General features: G+C 39.3%; 1 protein-coding gene across 2 annotated transcripts in view; it reads right to left on the bottom strand.

The window, feature by feature from the left end:
* Positions 1-12,907: 12,907 nt before the first annotated feature.
* Positions 12,908-17,696, bottom strand: part of brinp3a.1 (bone morphogenetic protein/retinoic acid inducible neural-specific 3a, tandem duplicate 1) — a 75,305-nt gene continuing 70,516 nt past the window's right edge. For both annotated transcript variants that reach the window (XM_030082545.1, XM_030082546.1), the window contains exon 8: positions 12,908-14,711. In XM_030082545.1, the coding sequence (XP_029938405.1) occupies positions 13,595-14,711 (1,117 nt within the window). In that variant the 3' untranslated portion in view covers positions 12,908-13,594. The remainder of the gene's footprint in view (positions 14,712-17,696) is intronic.

Here is a 17,696-nt window from a genome sequence, read left to right as displayed (position 1 = left end):
ATAGCTAAATTACCCATCAACCTCTCCTCCTCCTCCTTGTATCATCTCCACCTTACAGTCTTTCTTCTCTGCTCTATTAATTTATTCTTCCTCATTGTCAGTCAGTAGATAATGGTGTGAAATAACTTCTTCCAGGTTAATGTCTATTGTACAGTCCGGGTACCTTCCTCCTCAAAACCACAGGCAGAAATGATGAGTCACCTGCTGTTTACTCAGTTGCAACTATGCGAATGCAGTCGCGCTTGGCAGTCCACGTGGAATTTAATCCAAAACACCTTTTATAAATCTATCAATCCACCCACTGTCCATGCTGACTGGAGATATAAACCAGATCAGACCGAAATGTAGGAAAACAGAACTCCGTCTCTGTGTAATGTACAACTTCTGCTCAACTGTACAGGATTTATCCACGATTTGCACACATCATAATTGTCTACAGTCTGTCAGCCCTATGAAAACTCTCTGCTAGCATTTGGTAGAGATGCGAAATTAGTTCTTTTTCTTTTTTTTTTTTCAATGAGAAATCGCTTCTCGTGCAACCCAGCTCCACGACATACGGCAGTCCAGAGCTGCGGTGATCCACAGACCCTGGCAGAGGTCGTCGAGTTGGTCAGTGTGAAAGGGTCATTTTCAGGGTGCTGGAGCCAATCACAGCTACTCATGGGCGAGGGCAGAGCACACCCTGTTAGTTCGCCCGTCCATCACAGGGTCAGAAACTATCAATAAAATTTAATTTATATTAAGGCTGGAAAAATATTTGGTGGTAATTACTTGGTTTTGTGAAAATTAAGACATTTTCCTCAAGTATACTCTGCAACATAGCAAAAGAACAACTTTAAAGTTAAAATTCAAAGGTTATTACGGCACCGTTTACTAGTTCGACCCACTGAAGTTGAAACTGTGCTGTATGTGGATTAAAATGTGTTTGACTTCCCTGACTTAGCAGCAGGCTGAAACTGGCACTCAAACTACCATCCTAAATACTGCTGGGCAACCTACTCTAACATCTTAGTCACAGCTGTCAGGTAGTCTGCGTCATTTGATCCTAATACTCTGCTAACTATACAACAACTTCATGAGGGAGTGAGATGATTTCCCAATAGTGGTTCAGTCACACTTGACTGTGCATCCTTTTAGGTTTACTCATTGATAATGTTGCCACATTTTTCCAGAGGGGAATGAAAACATTGATTTTCATACATATTTGTTCAAATCTATTAAAAGTCAATGAGCCTGAACATTTTTTATTCAGCATATGTAACAGAAAAAAATGCAATATTTTACAACTTATTTTTCAGAATGTCACTTGTACAGTTAAAGTTGCTCTAATATTATGACAATATTAATGATAGGAATGATGCTGAAAAGTTGATGAGGAAAAAAGAGAGAATAATTACCCAGTGGATAAATCCAAGGGTTTTGTTCTGCATATTACAGGGAAAACATGCAATATGAGCAAATTTGTGAAATGTTTTGAAGTAGTCTTTCTATTACCAAACCAAGGGTATGACTAACTAATGATAATGTGTGACCCTAACCCTTTTACATATAATAATACAGATATTTAGAAAAAATTAAACTAATTCGAAAAGCAGATTAGCCAAAAACCATTTTAATACATTTTTTTAGTCAAAGCATGTGCGTATATTCATCATTTTCAGTTCATCTTAAAGTCCCCTTTTATTGAATCTGTAAAAGTAATTCAAGAGAGGAATGTGAAACATGAAAATCCAAAAGTGATGAGGTGTGAGATTGCAAAGGTTTCTGATGCAAAAGCAACATGAAGCATATGACTCCCCGCAGGCATCCCTAAAACTTGCACATTATCTTTGGAAATGTATTTCCTGGACGTAAATACCAGCTTTGGCTGATGTTTGTTAAAGGGGCACAATGCTTTCAATCTCCTTTTCTCGGTAGGTAAAGTGCACGTTCAATCGAGATTTAATCTGGTGACTGACTTGGCCAGTCTGAGACCTTCCTGTTTCTGTCACTGATAAAAGCTTTGGTTGCATGAACTATGTGCTTTCAGGTCAACACATTGTTGCAGGAGGAAAGTCTAGTGGAATGGGCTTGTTTTTTTCTTTCCTTTTTCCTTTTCTTTTTAAGCCCTCCTTTTCTCTGATGAGTTATTTTTCTGTAGTCAGTTCTCTAGTCTTCATGCTTGCGTGTGCCTTCTGGGTCCAATGGCAATCTGAGCAGATGAAAGACTTAAATGAAGGCTAAACGCCCACTACCTTATTATGTGTTCAGTCATTAACGTTGCACATGAAAGCAGGGATAGTCAAGACAGTCATTTCTGTGTAATAATGAAGTGCCTGTGCATCACAACCATTAAAGAAATCCTGTTATTGCGAGTCGTGCTTGTATCCGATTACTGTAACACAATTCTGAAGTTCAGGTATAAGGTGCAAGGGATTCATAAATATTTTTTCTTCATCTTCTTCTTCATCTTATTATTCTTATTCTTATTCTTATTATTCTTCTTATTATTATTATTATTATTATTTATTATTACTATGATTATTATCAGTAGGAGAGCTTGAGCACTGTCAACTGTTAGCTTTGGTATCATTTTCCTGGTCTGTTGTCTTTACTGAAAAGCAGCTGATGATATTTCACCAAACTAGAATTTACTAGAGGAAGAAGTGTCTCATTAAACCTTAGCTGACTCAGTTTTTTTGACTGCAACAAGACAGATATCTCAGTGTGTGTCATATTAGCTAAATGTGTCTCTCACCATTCACCTGACTGAACTAAATAATAAGTAAAGCATCTGTTGTTAAAGTGAAGGTTATACTTTGGAAACGGAAGACCATTCTGACCCTGACCCATGTCTGGACGAGCCTGAAACCCATAAGGCAGGGTATACAATGAAAAGGTAATCAAGTTGGTCTTATTTGGAAACACAGAAACAGACATGCATCCACACAAACTTTGACTTCTTTGACTTCATTGTTTTTGGAGTGGCATACCCTGGGAAAACCAGCACAGGCACAGGGAGAATACAAAAAATGAACGGACCCCCGACCATAAAACATCACCAGATATGAACAGTTATCTTACAAAGTCTCATAGTTTTACATCCTTAACATGTCACACGAGAAAAATCTGCACTTGGCTTGCAGTCCATGCAATGTGACAGTGAACACCGCTACTCTAAGATGACCCAGGATCACAGTGTAGATAGCAGACGTATAAACGCAGTCTCGTTGTAGTGTGATGCTAAGAAAAGAAATGATGATAAGCTGAGTCTCTCAAGCTGGATACAAGAGGCTAAAATGAGCAACAGATGAAAAGCTTAAAGTCAAGAAAAGCCAGTTCAGGCATCTGATTAGGATGCCCCCTGGTTGCTTTCCATTAGAGGTCTACCAGGCACTTCCCACTCAGAGGAGACCCAAGGTCGGCTCAGAACCCACTGGAGAGATTACATCTCTCAGTTGGTTTAGGGTCGGCTTGCAGTCCCTCCCCTCGAGCTGAAGGAAGCTGCAGTGAGCTCCTGTACCTTCCATATTGCTGCCACAACCTCATGTGGACCAGGCAGGAAAGAAGATGTTTCATGTTAGACATAATTTACATTTGTATCTGTTTTGTTTTGTTTTGTTTTGTTTTGCTTTGTTTTGTTTTGTTTTGTTTCTAATCATATGATAGGATATGATACATTTTCAATATTTACTAACATTCTATCATACACAGTTTTCCCTTGATAAATATTTCCCTCGGTTTGTTTCAATGATAACAGGTTAATGTTTGGTGATTGCATAATTGGTTAGAAGTACAGCATTAGCTGGCAGCATGCCATAACTTTCTGGATGTGACACTAATATATTTAGTTGCAACTTTGTGTTGTATTATCTTACACAGCTTCGATAACCCACCTCAATTTCAGCCCACTGCTGGAGAAATGTAGGTCCTGATACTTTAGGAGGTCATATCTCGATGTTGAAGTTTAAATCTTTCTACTCCATTATCCCAGATTTTCTGTTCACTTCCAAGCTGTGCCCATAAATCTGATGATTTGCGTGAAAAGGCTCGCTTCAGATCCAGCTTGCATGTCACGCCTGGACAAAACTTGGCAGAGTTGATTGAGGAACACATTTGCATTTGGCCGACCAAATCACTATTTTTATAGACCTCTTTTGCAATTACATATTCTCAGTGTTAATGTTACTTTCAAATGGAATTAGTTCTTTATGTGCTCCGATGCTTGTAGTCCATTAATTTAGTTTTATTGCTGCTAAATTAGATTCACTTACTCCCTCTGGCAAGAAAGCATAATGTGCATAAAAATAACTTATACCGCTAAACATTTGTTCTCAAAATATTCTTCTGAAGTGCTCTGTAGGTAAGCCACAGGAATGTCAATGACCTTCAGGACTCCTTCATGTTTATCATGACATGAACTGAATTGCTTTCACTCTCTCTTTTTTTTTTTTAAATTTGAGTTCCTCTAAAAGTCACAGGCTGCCTCTGCCAGGCAGGGACATCAAGTCTCACCACAACTACTTCAAGTTTCTGAGGGACCGTTTTCTCCGAGGATCTGGCATTGAGTTAATGATAATATTGTCACCTTCACCCACCACATTCAGCACAGGCACTGCTCCTTCTATTTTATGCTTTAACATTATGCTTTAGTGCCACTATTAAGGTGTTATGAGTTTGCTGGAGTGTTTTCTTTCTGCTGGGGAAGGAGCGGTGACTCCGAGGGTCACTTTGGGAATTGTGTCTGATTGCACTTTGGGTGGTGAACTATGAAGAACATTTTCAAAGACCCACACAGATTGTTCTGCAACTAGCACTATGCAGAGGAGAAATAACATCAAAGCAAAGTGGCACATGCCGGTTGTCGTGATATAATTACTTATACCTTATAGAGCTGTCACGATTAGGAATTTTTGGGGATGATAAATTGTCAGGAAAAAAATCACGATTGACGAATATATTGGGGGGGGTCATGGTCGCGGGGGCGGGGGGGGGGGGGGGGGGGGGGTGTTGTTGTTGTGTGTGTGTGTGTGTGTTTGTGTGTGTGTGTGTGTGTGTGTGTGTGTGTTGGCATCTAGTCGTGGGCCTGCCTGGACGGTTCGTCGGGCCGTATTCGGCCCGCGGGCCGCCAGTTGATGATCGCTGTAGTATTAGCATTAGCATGTTAGCGCTTTTGACTGGCACTGTTTTACGGCAAAACGAACACATCGCTTCCTCCTCGTCACTGTGGGCTCTCCCTTAGTTGGGCTGTAAACTGAAATGCATCCACAGCGGTGCCCTGGTACGTGCCTTCGGAACCAGGACCTCCTCACCCTCCATGTTATTAGCCTAGCCTCGCTAACCATCCAGCCGAGACGAGAGGGAGACGGCAGAGTGAGGCTGCAACGCTGCATGCGGCGGGTGCTGCTGGCGCGCCACCATGACGTCAGATTCTGAGTTCTATGGAACTTTGTGGATAAAATGAATAATTCACGATAATCGCGAATATGAAAAATATTCGTGAATATGTAAAAAAATTGCGATTAACGATAATTGTGACAGCCCTAATAACGTACAGAGCATATGTTTCCCAAGGAGGGAAATGATACAACTCGAAAGTTGCAAGACTATTATGCAAAAAGAGCATAAATAAGCACACTATAGCACATGGCAAAATGTATTTAAAATCTCATATGGGTACTCACTGCTAATTATGGTCTGAATATATTTATGGGGGCTATAGCTAACATCCTTTTAATCTGGTGATTTAGTAGGGTCTTTTTTTTTTTTTTTGGTTGTGTTCTTTTTCAACAGAACTTTGAATTTCACCAAACTGATAAGCAGACATGTAGGCACTTTATCTAGAGTACATCAGCCATCAGGTCAGGCCACGGACACACTGCCAGTCCATTAAAGGGCGAACGTAGAAGAGAAGACAAATAATCACTCATGTACACATTCACGCCTCGGGGCCATTCAGAGAAACCAATCAACCTAACGTACACGTCTTTAGATTGTAGGAGGAAACCTGAATATGAGTGAAAAATCAATACTGGCACACACACACACACACACACACACACACACACACACACACACACACACACACACACACACACACACACACGGGACTGTGTGTGTGTGTGTGTGTGTGTGTGTGTGTGTGTGAGGTGAAGGAGAGCGGCATATATTAAAACCATAACTGTTTTAATTATTTTTGACAATTGGCACTCTTCAAATTATATAATGCTGAGAACATTGTTTTTTCATGGGAGAAGGAATCCAAACCTTCATACCTGTAGCATTTCCACCTACGGCCCTTTTATATGAAAACATTTTCAAGTGAAAACCAGAAACATTTTGTTGTGTTTTTGGGGATCCATATGCACAACAACAGTGCTCAGTCATAGTTAAGAGTTCTGCACATGCTCGGTAAGTATAATAACAATGTTTGCTCACAGAATGTCACGATTCCTAGTTCATATCCTCCTTGGGCTTGATTGTTCATACGAACAAAAGTGTACTCGCCATTGTTACTGTTCACAGCGTATTGTTCTTTGCACACAAGTGTGTGGTTTTATTACAAAAACAAACAACAGCACCCACTAGTGGTCCTACGTGAAAACTTGTTTTCAGTGTTTCCGCCATTTCTGTATAAACGGAAAAAAGTGTTTCACTTGTACAGCACACTGCATTGTTAATCATAAATCCAGCCATTCACACTCCAGTGGAAGGGTGCCACGCAAGGCTTGCATCGTTATTTATGTCGTGTTCAGTAGAATTGCTTTTCTAAATTATAGTTGATATGTTTTTCTGGGAGTTGTTTTTTAATTCTCAAGCAGAGAAAGGAAATAACAACAACAGAAGCTTCTCTGATGAAGGTTGAGCTGATTTGCACCACCCTCTCTAAAACGTTAAAAACAGATGTAGCGGTAAACAACCCAAGCAGTTTAAGACACAGTAAATCATATCACGCATTGTGTATAAATCAGTTAGCATGAACTCCTTCCAGTGATTTGCACAATCTATGAGACATGCCTCATATTATATATTCATGAAGGCAGGCACTGAATGTGTGTGTTTTTGTATGTGTGTGTATGGCTGTTATTCCACTGGATGCGCTACGGTTGCAGTGCGCCGAGGCACGAGAAAAACGCAGCGCAAAAGATACACAGCAAGTCTGTTTTCTCCGCTTCCAGTCAGCATGGAAGGAAGTGAAGGACGTCTTAAGTCTGATCCATATCATTAACGCATGGACTACAGTCTAAAAAACTACTACACATCATTCAGCACAACAGACAAAAACGAAAAATATTCAACTAGTAGCCGACTTACTCCTGCTCGGTTGCTGGGGCTTCGCAGTGTGATGCATCAGAAACGTGTGCGACCAGTTTTGATGCAAAGAACCCCGAGGAGGCTGCAGCTGCCGTGCATTCAGGGGAATATGGGGGATGTTCTAAGAGCTTCCACACAATATTGTTTACACAGTTTTTACACGTGTTTAATTTTAATGGATCTGACCCTCAAAGCTCAAAGGGATTAAAATTGTGAGTAGATCTATTACTGTGTTTAGAATAAAGTCCTGCAGTGCTTGGTGCAGCTCCTTTGTTTGAGATACCACCAGCCAGGAGTTTAATGTTCTCATTAACACTAGGAGTAGCACCTCCGTTCCAAATTTGAAATATGTCACCCTGCTTTTGCACTTAGGCTTTCTTTTTCTTCTCAGTTTTGATGGATGACATGTGATGGTCACCTGCGCAGAAAGAAATTCAATTCATGCTTGCTCTCTTGCTTCTATTCACACTGGCACCTTTTTTTTGTACTGAAACTACATTTTGATGAGGAGAAAAATAAAACATTGCTGTCTTTCGGAGAATGAAACTGCAAAGAAAAAAAAAAGAGAGAAGAAAAAGAAAACCCTTTCAAACAGACATTACTTTTGATTGTTTTAATGCATGGATAACTTCAAGCCCCCAAAATTATGCAGAGGAATAATGACAAAAGCAAAATTCCAGACACTCATGTGCATGAGAGAGCTTACAATATGTTCGATTAAACGCTGGAAGCTGAAAATCCCCTGCTGGTTTAGTGTAATTACAGTTTTACTATGTTTGTGGGGTTTAATTTCGAGAACGGCTGCGAGATTGACACAATTGTAAGAATGAGGATTGATTTAACTGGCAAAATGTATGTTTCCTGTGCAGTTCTTACCACATGTCAGTGATTGAGCAATACCATAATTCTACCACATCCAGTCATTTACATCAATTTTCAACCCAACTTTTTGTCAATTTATCTTTCTTTGGTGCTGCCAGAGAGTGATATTAGTGAATAGCTTTTTTGCATTTATTTTACAATTAGCTGTGTTGAATGTTCTTTTATCATAATTACTTACTCTACCCACTTACGTTATTATTTAGTATTGCTATGTTTCCTAGTGGTGCTGATTTACTTCCTGGCCTTCATCTGGGTCCCTCAGTATTTCCCTCTGTTTATGTACAGGGTAGTATTGTCTGTGTCTCTGTATTTTACTATCCTAACTATAATTATATTATTGAGACAATAAACACTAAACAGATTAAAAAAAAATTTCAAGAGCAGTTTTTTTTTTAAGACAAACCAGTAAAGCTGCAGTTTATGAAGTGTTGCAAGACACAGAAATACAGGTTTTATAACCATTTTGTGTCAAATATATTTCATATAATGTTGAACATTTGAGTAGTACAAGTGAAATGTACTGAATACCCAGAGCAATTTCAACAGTATTTGAAGAAGCATTGGTTACATTAACATGGCTGTTGTGCCAACTAATTATTTTGATATTAGAGCAAAATATGAGGTTACATGAATAAAATGTTTGGTAATCATAGCAATTCAAACAGTCCCGAACATTGAAATTCAGCAAGAGTAGACATTGTTTGTCAGCTGTCATTTTTAAACAGAAGATTCAACTGTCATGTCATGTTGTGAAGAAAACAACATACGGTGTGGACAAATAGGTGAATGACATGTGTTTGTGCTTTTAAAAGTTGAAGCAAAAAAAAAAAATTTATTCTTCTAGTAGTTCTTACTCGACCGATGAAGAATTACCTTCACTCAGACACACTGAGCCATGCATGAAAGATTAAAGACAAAAACTAACTGGGCAATACCACTTTTGTATATTTATGACTGACTCTTGTCATTGCTTTTTTCGTGATTTCCTCTGGTGGTTCTTCCAATCTGATGGATTTCGTTGGAATTTGTTACATTTCTTATCTCAGCTTTGACTGGCTCTCAAAATGAAACTTCTTGATTTCATTAATAACAAATTCTAAAACCAAAGCAATTTCATGATAGATCAAGCAAACTGTAAGTAATCCTCATGGCTGTTTTTTTTTTTCTTTAAGCTGTTTTGCACCCTTACATGTGGTCAGGTACAAGTGTCTGATGACTTGAGAATGAGGAAACCATACACTTGATCCATCTTATCGTTATTCGAGCAGGAGGGACCCATTTGCATTTTTCCAACATCTCTGGCATCATAACTTTTGATAGGGAATACTCTGGGCGATTTCAGTCTGTGAACCCGCATTTCCACACTGACTGCTTTCATCATATGAAACGGTTAAACATCAGAGAGGTGTAGGAGAATGGCTGTGTGTAGAGCAGGCGGCGCGGCATACTACACCCAGCACAAAGCACCTCGAGGACTTGGAGTGTGATGCTTTTATTTCATGGCTTGGAGTGAGACATAAACCCCTGCAAATGACAGCAGATTACAAGCCAGCGAGAGGAGTACCTGAAATAGTGGGCTTTGAAGCCGTATCTTCCCCCTGCACCTAAAGCAACCATCCATCATCACACATCTGGAGCTCAGAGGAGATCTGAAACAAAGAGATTTCCTTCCGATTACAATAGAGTTTTACATCGACTGGCGCATATCGTGAAAGATCAGCCAAACATCATCCGCACGGGTATTAAATCATATACAGTTTTTCCATCATTTTAAAGGAAATACTCACATTTCTTTGACAAGTCTCCAGATAAATGATTGAATTCCTTTGATATTCCCCGTTTGGCAGTATATACCAATCAACCATACCACAATGACCACCTATATTGTGTAAATCAACACACCTGACTGAGTAGGCTATGGGCTCCATCAGGTCGACAAACTCGTGATCATAATTCCTGCGGGTTGCAAAGTGAGGCCTCAATAGGACCAAGTGCATCAATAAGCATTCGCTACCCATGACACTGTTTCAGTGCCTTTCATTCCTTTAACCACATTTAACAGATATTGAATGCGCATAGACTGGAAACACCAGGCGAGAGCTGCATGTGTGGAGATGCTCTGACTCAGTTGTCATGTCATCACAATTCGGCGCTTGTCAAACCCGTTTAAGTCCTTCCGCTTGGCCTTTTTTCCCTGCTGCTCACACATCATCTTGGAGGACGAAATGTTCCCTTGCAGGATAATATATCCCACTCACAGACATGTGCAATCATAATGGGATAAGCAGGGTTATTCACTTGTGTCGTCAGTGGTTGTAATGCTTTGGCTGATTGTTGTATATGAGCAAGGTTTATTCAAGTAATATTATTGTACTTTAAAAGAAAACAGTTTATAGCTCCATTCTAACAGCATTCTGTTCCAGATCTATGTACCGTTTGCATTAAATTGCCCTATTTTTTGTTTTTATTTTTTGCAGCGTGTTGTGTTTTTGCTCAGTTCATCTGTTTTCTTCATTAAAATCTGTATATTATAAACATCTATCACCACAAATAACAGGTCTTTGCATGCAAGAATCACAGGCTTTAAGGATGATTCAGACACGAGCCGTTTCCTCAGCAACCTCGTCTTGGATATGAATTATTTCTTTATATAGTAATTCATTTTGAGAGGCTATTCGGAGGGATACTGTGCAGCTAGAAATGCAGCATTGTTCGCAGTAAAGTAAGTGCTGCATTTATAAATGGCACAAAATTGAGCGAGGAAGTTGGTGTCACCGCAAAAGTTTTCGTGTGAAATGCAGATTTGAGCTTCATTTCATGTATTTACTGAATAAATTTCCTAAAGATAGTACTTGGTGATCTCTACAAAGTTTACTTGGGTCAGGTTAAAGTCAGTAAAACTCCATATTAATGACACCAGCTAGGTTCATAAACTTCAGCATTCAAATGGGAACTGCATCGGGCGACAGTGTTAATGATCCATCTCCTCTGTTCAAGTGGCAAAAGCAATGGGAAATTAAAAAAGACACATTCACGGTCATTACTGTATCTTCCAATGAAATGTCACATTTTTTTCTGTTTTTTTTTTTTTTTTTTTTTTTTTTATTGGACACTTTAACTGTCTCATCCTGAATACCATGTGCTCAATATTAGGCCATCACTATTTTGCATTTGTAAAGAGTTAGTATTTGGAAATAAAGCTTAAACCCAGTTTTATCGCATTGGAAAAAAAAAAAAGTCTCCTTCTCTGAGTCTGGTTCTGGTTTCCTGTTAAAAAGGACTTTTTCCTTCCCGCTGCCCCCAATGCTTGCACACATATATTTATTCAGATTTTCTCTATAAAATTACCTTGAGAACTGTTGTATTTTGGGTTATGGAAATAAAAGGGAACTGAATTGAACTCCTTAAAATGCAATTTGTTTCAGCCATCATCACATTTTACACAATTCGATATATTTTAGTCTTTTTTGTTTTTAAGAATGTTGTTTTTTTTAAGTTTTGTATTTAACTTGTAGGATTCCAACCTTTTCCCTTTTTTTTAAAAAAAAAAGAATAATTTTACTCCATTCTATAATTGTATTTGTTTTTTAAAAACTCAATAGTAAACAGTATTGGCAGTGACCTTTTATGAAGTAAATTGTCAGGCAGTATTTAAGTGCTAATAACTCATTAACTGTCACTTTTGTGTCAGGTTGAAAGTGCTGCTGAGCTATGGTCTCTCTGTCCTGGCCCTTCTGCTGGTTGTTTGCTTGTGTTTACTGGATGAGGCGCACTTCATTACTCCTGAACTAACTCACTCCATCTGACAGCACCATGAATGATGCCTGGCTATAAGGAGCATTAACATTAGCCTGTATTTAAAGTAGCTGTGATGTATTTGCAGTCCTAAATAAATGTTAGCTTACCGGTATAAGAGCTGTGTGCTGCTGTCTGCACATTGGTCGTTTATCTCACCTATTTTATTGCCACTTATTCTTCTTGTCATTAGTTCATAAATCTGTTTCTTTTAAGAATAGGGCATTTTTCCCCTCCCCACGGTTCAGAATTAGTGATTGGCTCAAACAGACAGAAAACAAGCCTGAACGGACTTCCAACAAACTAATGTGATTTCAGTTTGAATTAACAAGTGAATCTGTCATCAGACTGACCCACAGAGCTGACAGCTCAGCTCATGTGTCAGAGCAACACTACAATAATACATCTTCGTGAACATTATTACTAAAGCCCTACTTGAAAAATGGCAATTAAAAGTAATGCGTAGTTTAATTTTCCAAGTCGCTAGTTGCGTTTTATTTTCAGTAGCCAGTCGAGTTACAGATGTAACAGGTATTTATATTTTACTTGCATGTAGTATTTGCTTCTGTAGCAAATTTATTTCTATTTTAACTATGTTTGAACACCATTATATACTTTGTTTAAAAATAATATCTAAAGATGATAATTCAGAGCTACAAAGACAGGAATGTAGTGCCGGTGATTGATTTGGAAGTGATAAAATTAGATTTATAAATGCTCTTTCGAAATGTTCTTTAACTCTTTTCCATCATTTTACCAATGCAAATGATACCACACAAGGGAACCGTCTATAGACCACACATAAAAATGTATTTTATTTAGTGTATTAACAAATTGTATCATACATTTTATAGACAGTGTTTTTGTAACTTCCGTTTCACAAACAACAGCATTATAAAAATAAAAGCACATGTAACATATATTGTGACTTGGTACATTTTTTTCCTCAGCAAATCTGGAGTAATACAGCATCTATTTAATCACTTTGTTCACACCTTTTACTGTTTTTATTACAAAATCTTAAAGTAGAGCTTAAAAAATGAGTGATTTTTAGAGTCGCATGGAAAAAGCTAAAAACTATGGGTTGCCCGATGTGCCCAAGGTTGGAAGGGAGAGCCATTATATCAAAGCAAATGCTCGTGTTCATTTTTGCACCTGAAAAGAAATGTGATGAGGAAACTACAAACAAAACAACATGCTGGTGTTGAAATGTTTCTGACATGTTTATATCGCTCGGGTAATACTGCGTCAGCGAAACCTTTTGTTTATGCGTGTGGGTGATTCAGTTTTTGTGCAATCTACAGACGTCAGCACATCGGCAACATATCAGTCACGGCGGAGTTTTAAATTCATATTCTTAACTTTGAAAGTTATCGTTTTCATAAGGAGAGAGGAGAAAAAAAGCAGTGAGGCAAGTATGGTGAAATCCTCCTTAAATCTATGATGTTATACAAATTTATAGGAAAAGCTGACATGAGATTCTCAAATACACTCTGGAGGTTCATGACGACAATGAAAATGTCCCCCAAATGTCCCTTGCACGGCTTCAGAATTGCTCTTAACCATCATCAGGCCGGTGCGATAACTGCTCCTCCATCTGTGCACCTGGCCACCTGCCCACTTATTAGCTACATAATTTGGTTGTTTCATATTCCATCGAGTTGGGCTGCTTGGCACTGAAAGTCTGCAGCGCTGCCTGGATCCTGGCAACGTCGGTGGTGGACAGCTTAAGCCTGTGCCGCAGCAAGCAGGAAAAGAGATCCAGAGGCTGAGCGCCAGGCGGGGAGAGCCTGTTGACCCGATCCCGGATCTCCAGCAGCTGCAGCAGTGCCGAGTCCTGCGATCCCTGAGTATATGGGTAGTCCAGTTGCAAAATCAAGTCCTGGATCGCCTCCGGGTCAAAGTGCATACTATAGCCATACACCTGGATGCTGTTGATCTTCATGTAGCCCAGATTTCGCCCCGGTTCCAGGTATTCCAGGGGTTCGTAATATACAGTTCCATTTCCGTTACTGGAGGGGCCCCTGATCCGGCTCCGCAAGTAAAAGTGAACCGTCTCAAAAAAGGTTTTCCACTTGTTGCCCAAAGTCAAAGTCCAGTTGTAACAGTCATAAGGAAGGTCTAATTTAGTCCTCTCCCAGTCTGGGTAGTTGGTCTGGTCAATGGGCATGATCCAGCTTTCTGAGTGACTTCCTCCAAAGGGATTGATATAGACAGACAGCATGGGGTCCAGAGTGCTGTTCTTAGTAAGGCAGATCTGCAGAGACATGCCCAGAAGCATGTGGACATGGTTTGACTTGTATTTATTACTCTTCAGCGTCAGCAGCATCCTCTTCCTCCATGACGGGTCGAACCAATTATTCAGCCTGACGTCGTTGCTGACGAAGATCCCGTGGATGCTGATGCGGTTGTCGCGTTTCTGCAGGAGGTAGCGCAGCTCCAGGTCCTGCAGGTCCGTCTCGAAGCCGATGTAGTGGTCGGTGGAGTCTGGCACTTCGTTGCGACACATGCCCTGACTCAACATGTAGCCCTGGTTGCAGGTGGCGCAACGGGAGCGGTTCTCGTAGGAGCAGGAGGCGCAGGAGGTGCCCTCCCCCACTGCGCAGGGGATGACGCCCTGGCAGGGGGGGTGCTCGTAGGGACAGGAGCAGCTGCGGGTCTCCTCCAGGTACGAGCCGATGTGGTTGTTTTCACTGCAGTACATGATGGAGAGGATGTAGTTCAGCCAGTAGCTCTGGGGTCTGAAACAGACAGAACAGTGTGTACAATTTACTTCAGGTCTGAACAAAACTACAATTAAAAAAACGAAACAAAACATGAAACTATACAAAATGGGTTTAGTTGAAAGAGAAAATGGTTTTCTGACAATTCCAAGTGATAAACCAGAAACAAACTGAGCATTTGAAAACACAGAGCCTTTGCGTTTCTTTGCTTTTCATTTCTATTGCTTTTTGTCAGATTTACTTTTTCTTTCTTTCTTTTTTTTTTAGCAGTGGTGGTGGGTGTTAATAAAAACCAAAATATATCTTTTAATTATTTTATGTTGTGCGACATAAATTGAATTTTTTGATCAATGTATCAGAATTATTATTATTTTAGTTATCAGGAGGAGAAGTACTAGTAGTAGCAATAGTATTATTAATAGTAATAGTATGAGCTGCTGGACTTTCTGAATGTCCCCCTTGGAAATAAGGTATTTTCTATTCTCATCTATTCTGTTCTATATTTGATTTCATTAGTTGAATATTTTATGATGGATTTCTCTATTTATTAGTTCAGTAAAATGTGAATGACTGCACTTACAAGTGAAAATATTTCTAAATGTTTCATTTATTCTTAATCAGTTATCTTTCGTTCATTGCAATGAGACCTTAATTTACTTAGAATTTGTTTTTTAATCATTCAATATTTTAATGATTATCATTAAGGACCTTTTTAAATTATGCTATTTAGTTGTTGATTTTCTTGATTGCTTTAAAAGGAAGCTGAAATGCAAGAGAGAGACAGGGATAAGGAGAGAGAGAGAGGGGGGGGGGGGGGGGGGGGCGCACATCTTTGATCAGAACTCCACCATGGTGTCATGGAGGCCGGCTTTAGCATGCACCCCCAACACCCAACATGGCCTTACCATGATGCCCTTATAAAAATCTGCTGCAGTGTTAAAACCCAAATCTTTCTCACTTCTCTTCCTATAAAACATGAACATGTGTTTGACGACACACCCAGTACTGAGGAGCTGGCACATGAATCCATCAAATTAAATGTGATTTAAGGAGACCAGCTGAACCCCCACATTGCATAAAACACGGGTTGCAAAAGTAATTTGCAGACTGATATCAGGGGGTTTGTGGTTCAGTGGTAATCTAAGAAAATAAAACGTAAACAAAAGAAATAACATGGCTGACTTGAAACGTCTGGTTCCTGATCTAATATTGTGTGGGAGGGAGGTACGGGTGAAAGTCAACAGCCCTCCAACGCTCTGTATGCATTTATATTCTCCACAGACTCATGCCTGTGAAGCAAGGCCCACGTTTACGTTTTCTATTCGAGCCTCGTCACGTGTTCAAATCCCTCCAGAAATCATATTTTGCCCGCATGTTTGGTTTGCATCTAAAATACACCCCCTAACGAAATCTAGAGCGGCTTCAGCTGCGGTGGCGATGGGAGCATTGTATACAGGAATATAGTTGACTTAAGCTCTCACAAAACACTCGAAATTTTATATATTTGTTGAACAAACAAAAACACAAATGCCACCACTTTTAGCTGGGGAGTAAGCACTGTTGTGGCGTGCTGCAAATCACATTTTTGTCTCATCCACGTATTAGAGTTATAGAACAAAACAGAAGAGAGTTGAATTACTTCACTGGTACCCGGAGGGAAATCCTTGGGGAAAAAAAAAGAAAGAAGTGTGTGTTTCTATTCTTAAGGTTTTAATCCCGTAAAGCACTTATTCTGCGTATTGCTGTACATAAAGTGCTACGTAAAGAAAGTTTGATTGATGGATTATTTCTTTTTACTCAGAAAATTTGTTTGATCTATATTAAGCATGGATACATTTCCTTTTAAAGCATAGGCAAACTGGTTTGAAAAACACATTAAGGGAAATATTGTTTGTCATGAGTGAAAAATGCAGCTTGTAAAATACAAAACAAATAATAACAAGGTTTAGCACAAATATGATAAACACACGGCAAGAGTGTACATATTTTCTAAACGGAAACACAAACCCTGGAGGCAGTGTGGAATTTATCTTACCACACATAATATATCAAACAGTAAGCATACAGGACACAGGAGGCTTCAACATTAAATTCAAGCAGAGACAATTTCTCAGACTTGTGAACACCGTGATGCTTTCTATGGGTAATGCTCTACAGTGCCTACGCCTAAATAAGAAAACCTCTGTCAGTGTAATGCTCCTTCAAATGGGAGAAGACTGTTTTTGTTTGATCTCAAACAACATCTTGAACATTTATTTTGTTTTATAGAACAGTGACACATTCTAGTTGGGCTCAGAGACAAAGGGAACTGTGATTATTTGGAATGCAAGAGATTCCAAGATATGATAACATGTTTTTATATTTCACATTAGCGCAACTTTAAAACAAGAAACGTGATATAAATGAAGAGTTTTCATTGAAACTCTTACAATTTGCTCGGTGATTTGGCGGGCTGGATTGGAACCTCATGTTAGCCGGTTTTGGTCCTTAGGCCATATGTTTGACACCCCTGCTGTAAAATCTGAATCAAGACAGGATGTCTGTTTTCATCCAGGAGTTAATGCATCAAGTGAGTTAAATTTACTTATAAAATGTTTATGAAATTTAAATATGTTAAGACTCCCTCTAAAAAGTATGTTGTTAACACAACATTTGAGCACTGCAATGTGGAAAATGTGTGACATTACCAAGTATTTATTGTAACTAACAAGAGGCAATAATCAACATCATGCTAAAAGCTTTAGTTCAAAACCATAAGTGTGTCAGATGCAACAGCTGCCCAATATATGAAAAGAGTTACTTCAAATTAAAAACACCTAACCAGCATTAGAATGTCTTTATTGCGTATGTGTACAGACAGCTGTGCTAACACCAACAGAAAGACCACTGCCACACACACACCCACACACACACACACACACACACACACACACACACACACACACACACACAGCTACAAGCAATTTAGAATGACCGGTTCACCTTAAAAGCATGTCTTTAGAC

The sequence above is a fragment of the Salarias fasciatus genome, chromosome 23 (genome assembly GCF_902148845.1).
Source record: "Salarias fasciatus chromosome 23, fSalaFa1.1, whole genome shotgun sequence".
Classification (NCBI taxonomy): Eukaryota; Metazoa; Chordata; class Actinopteri; order Blenniiformes; family Blenniidae; genus Salarias; species Salarias fasciatus.
The sequence above is the reverse complement of the archived record's forward strand: the minus strand, read 5'-3'. Positions and strand labels throughout refer to the sequence as shown.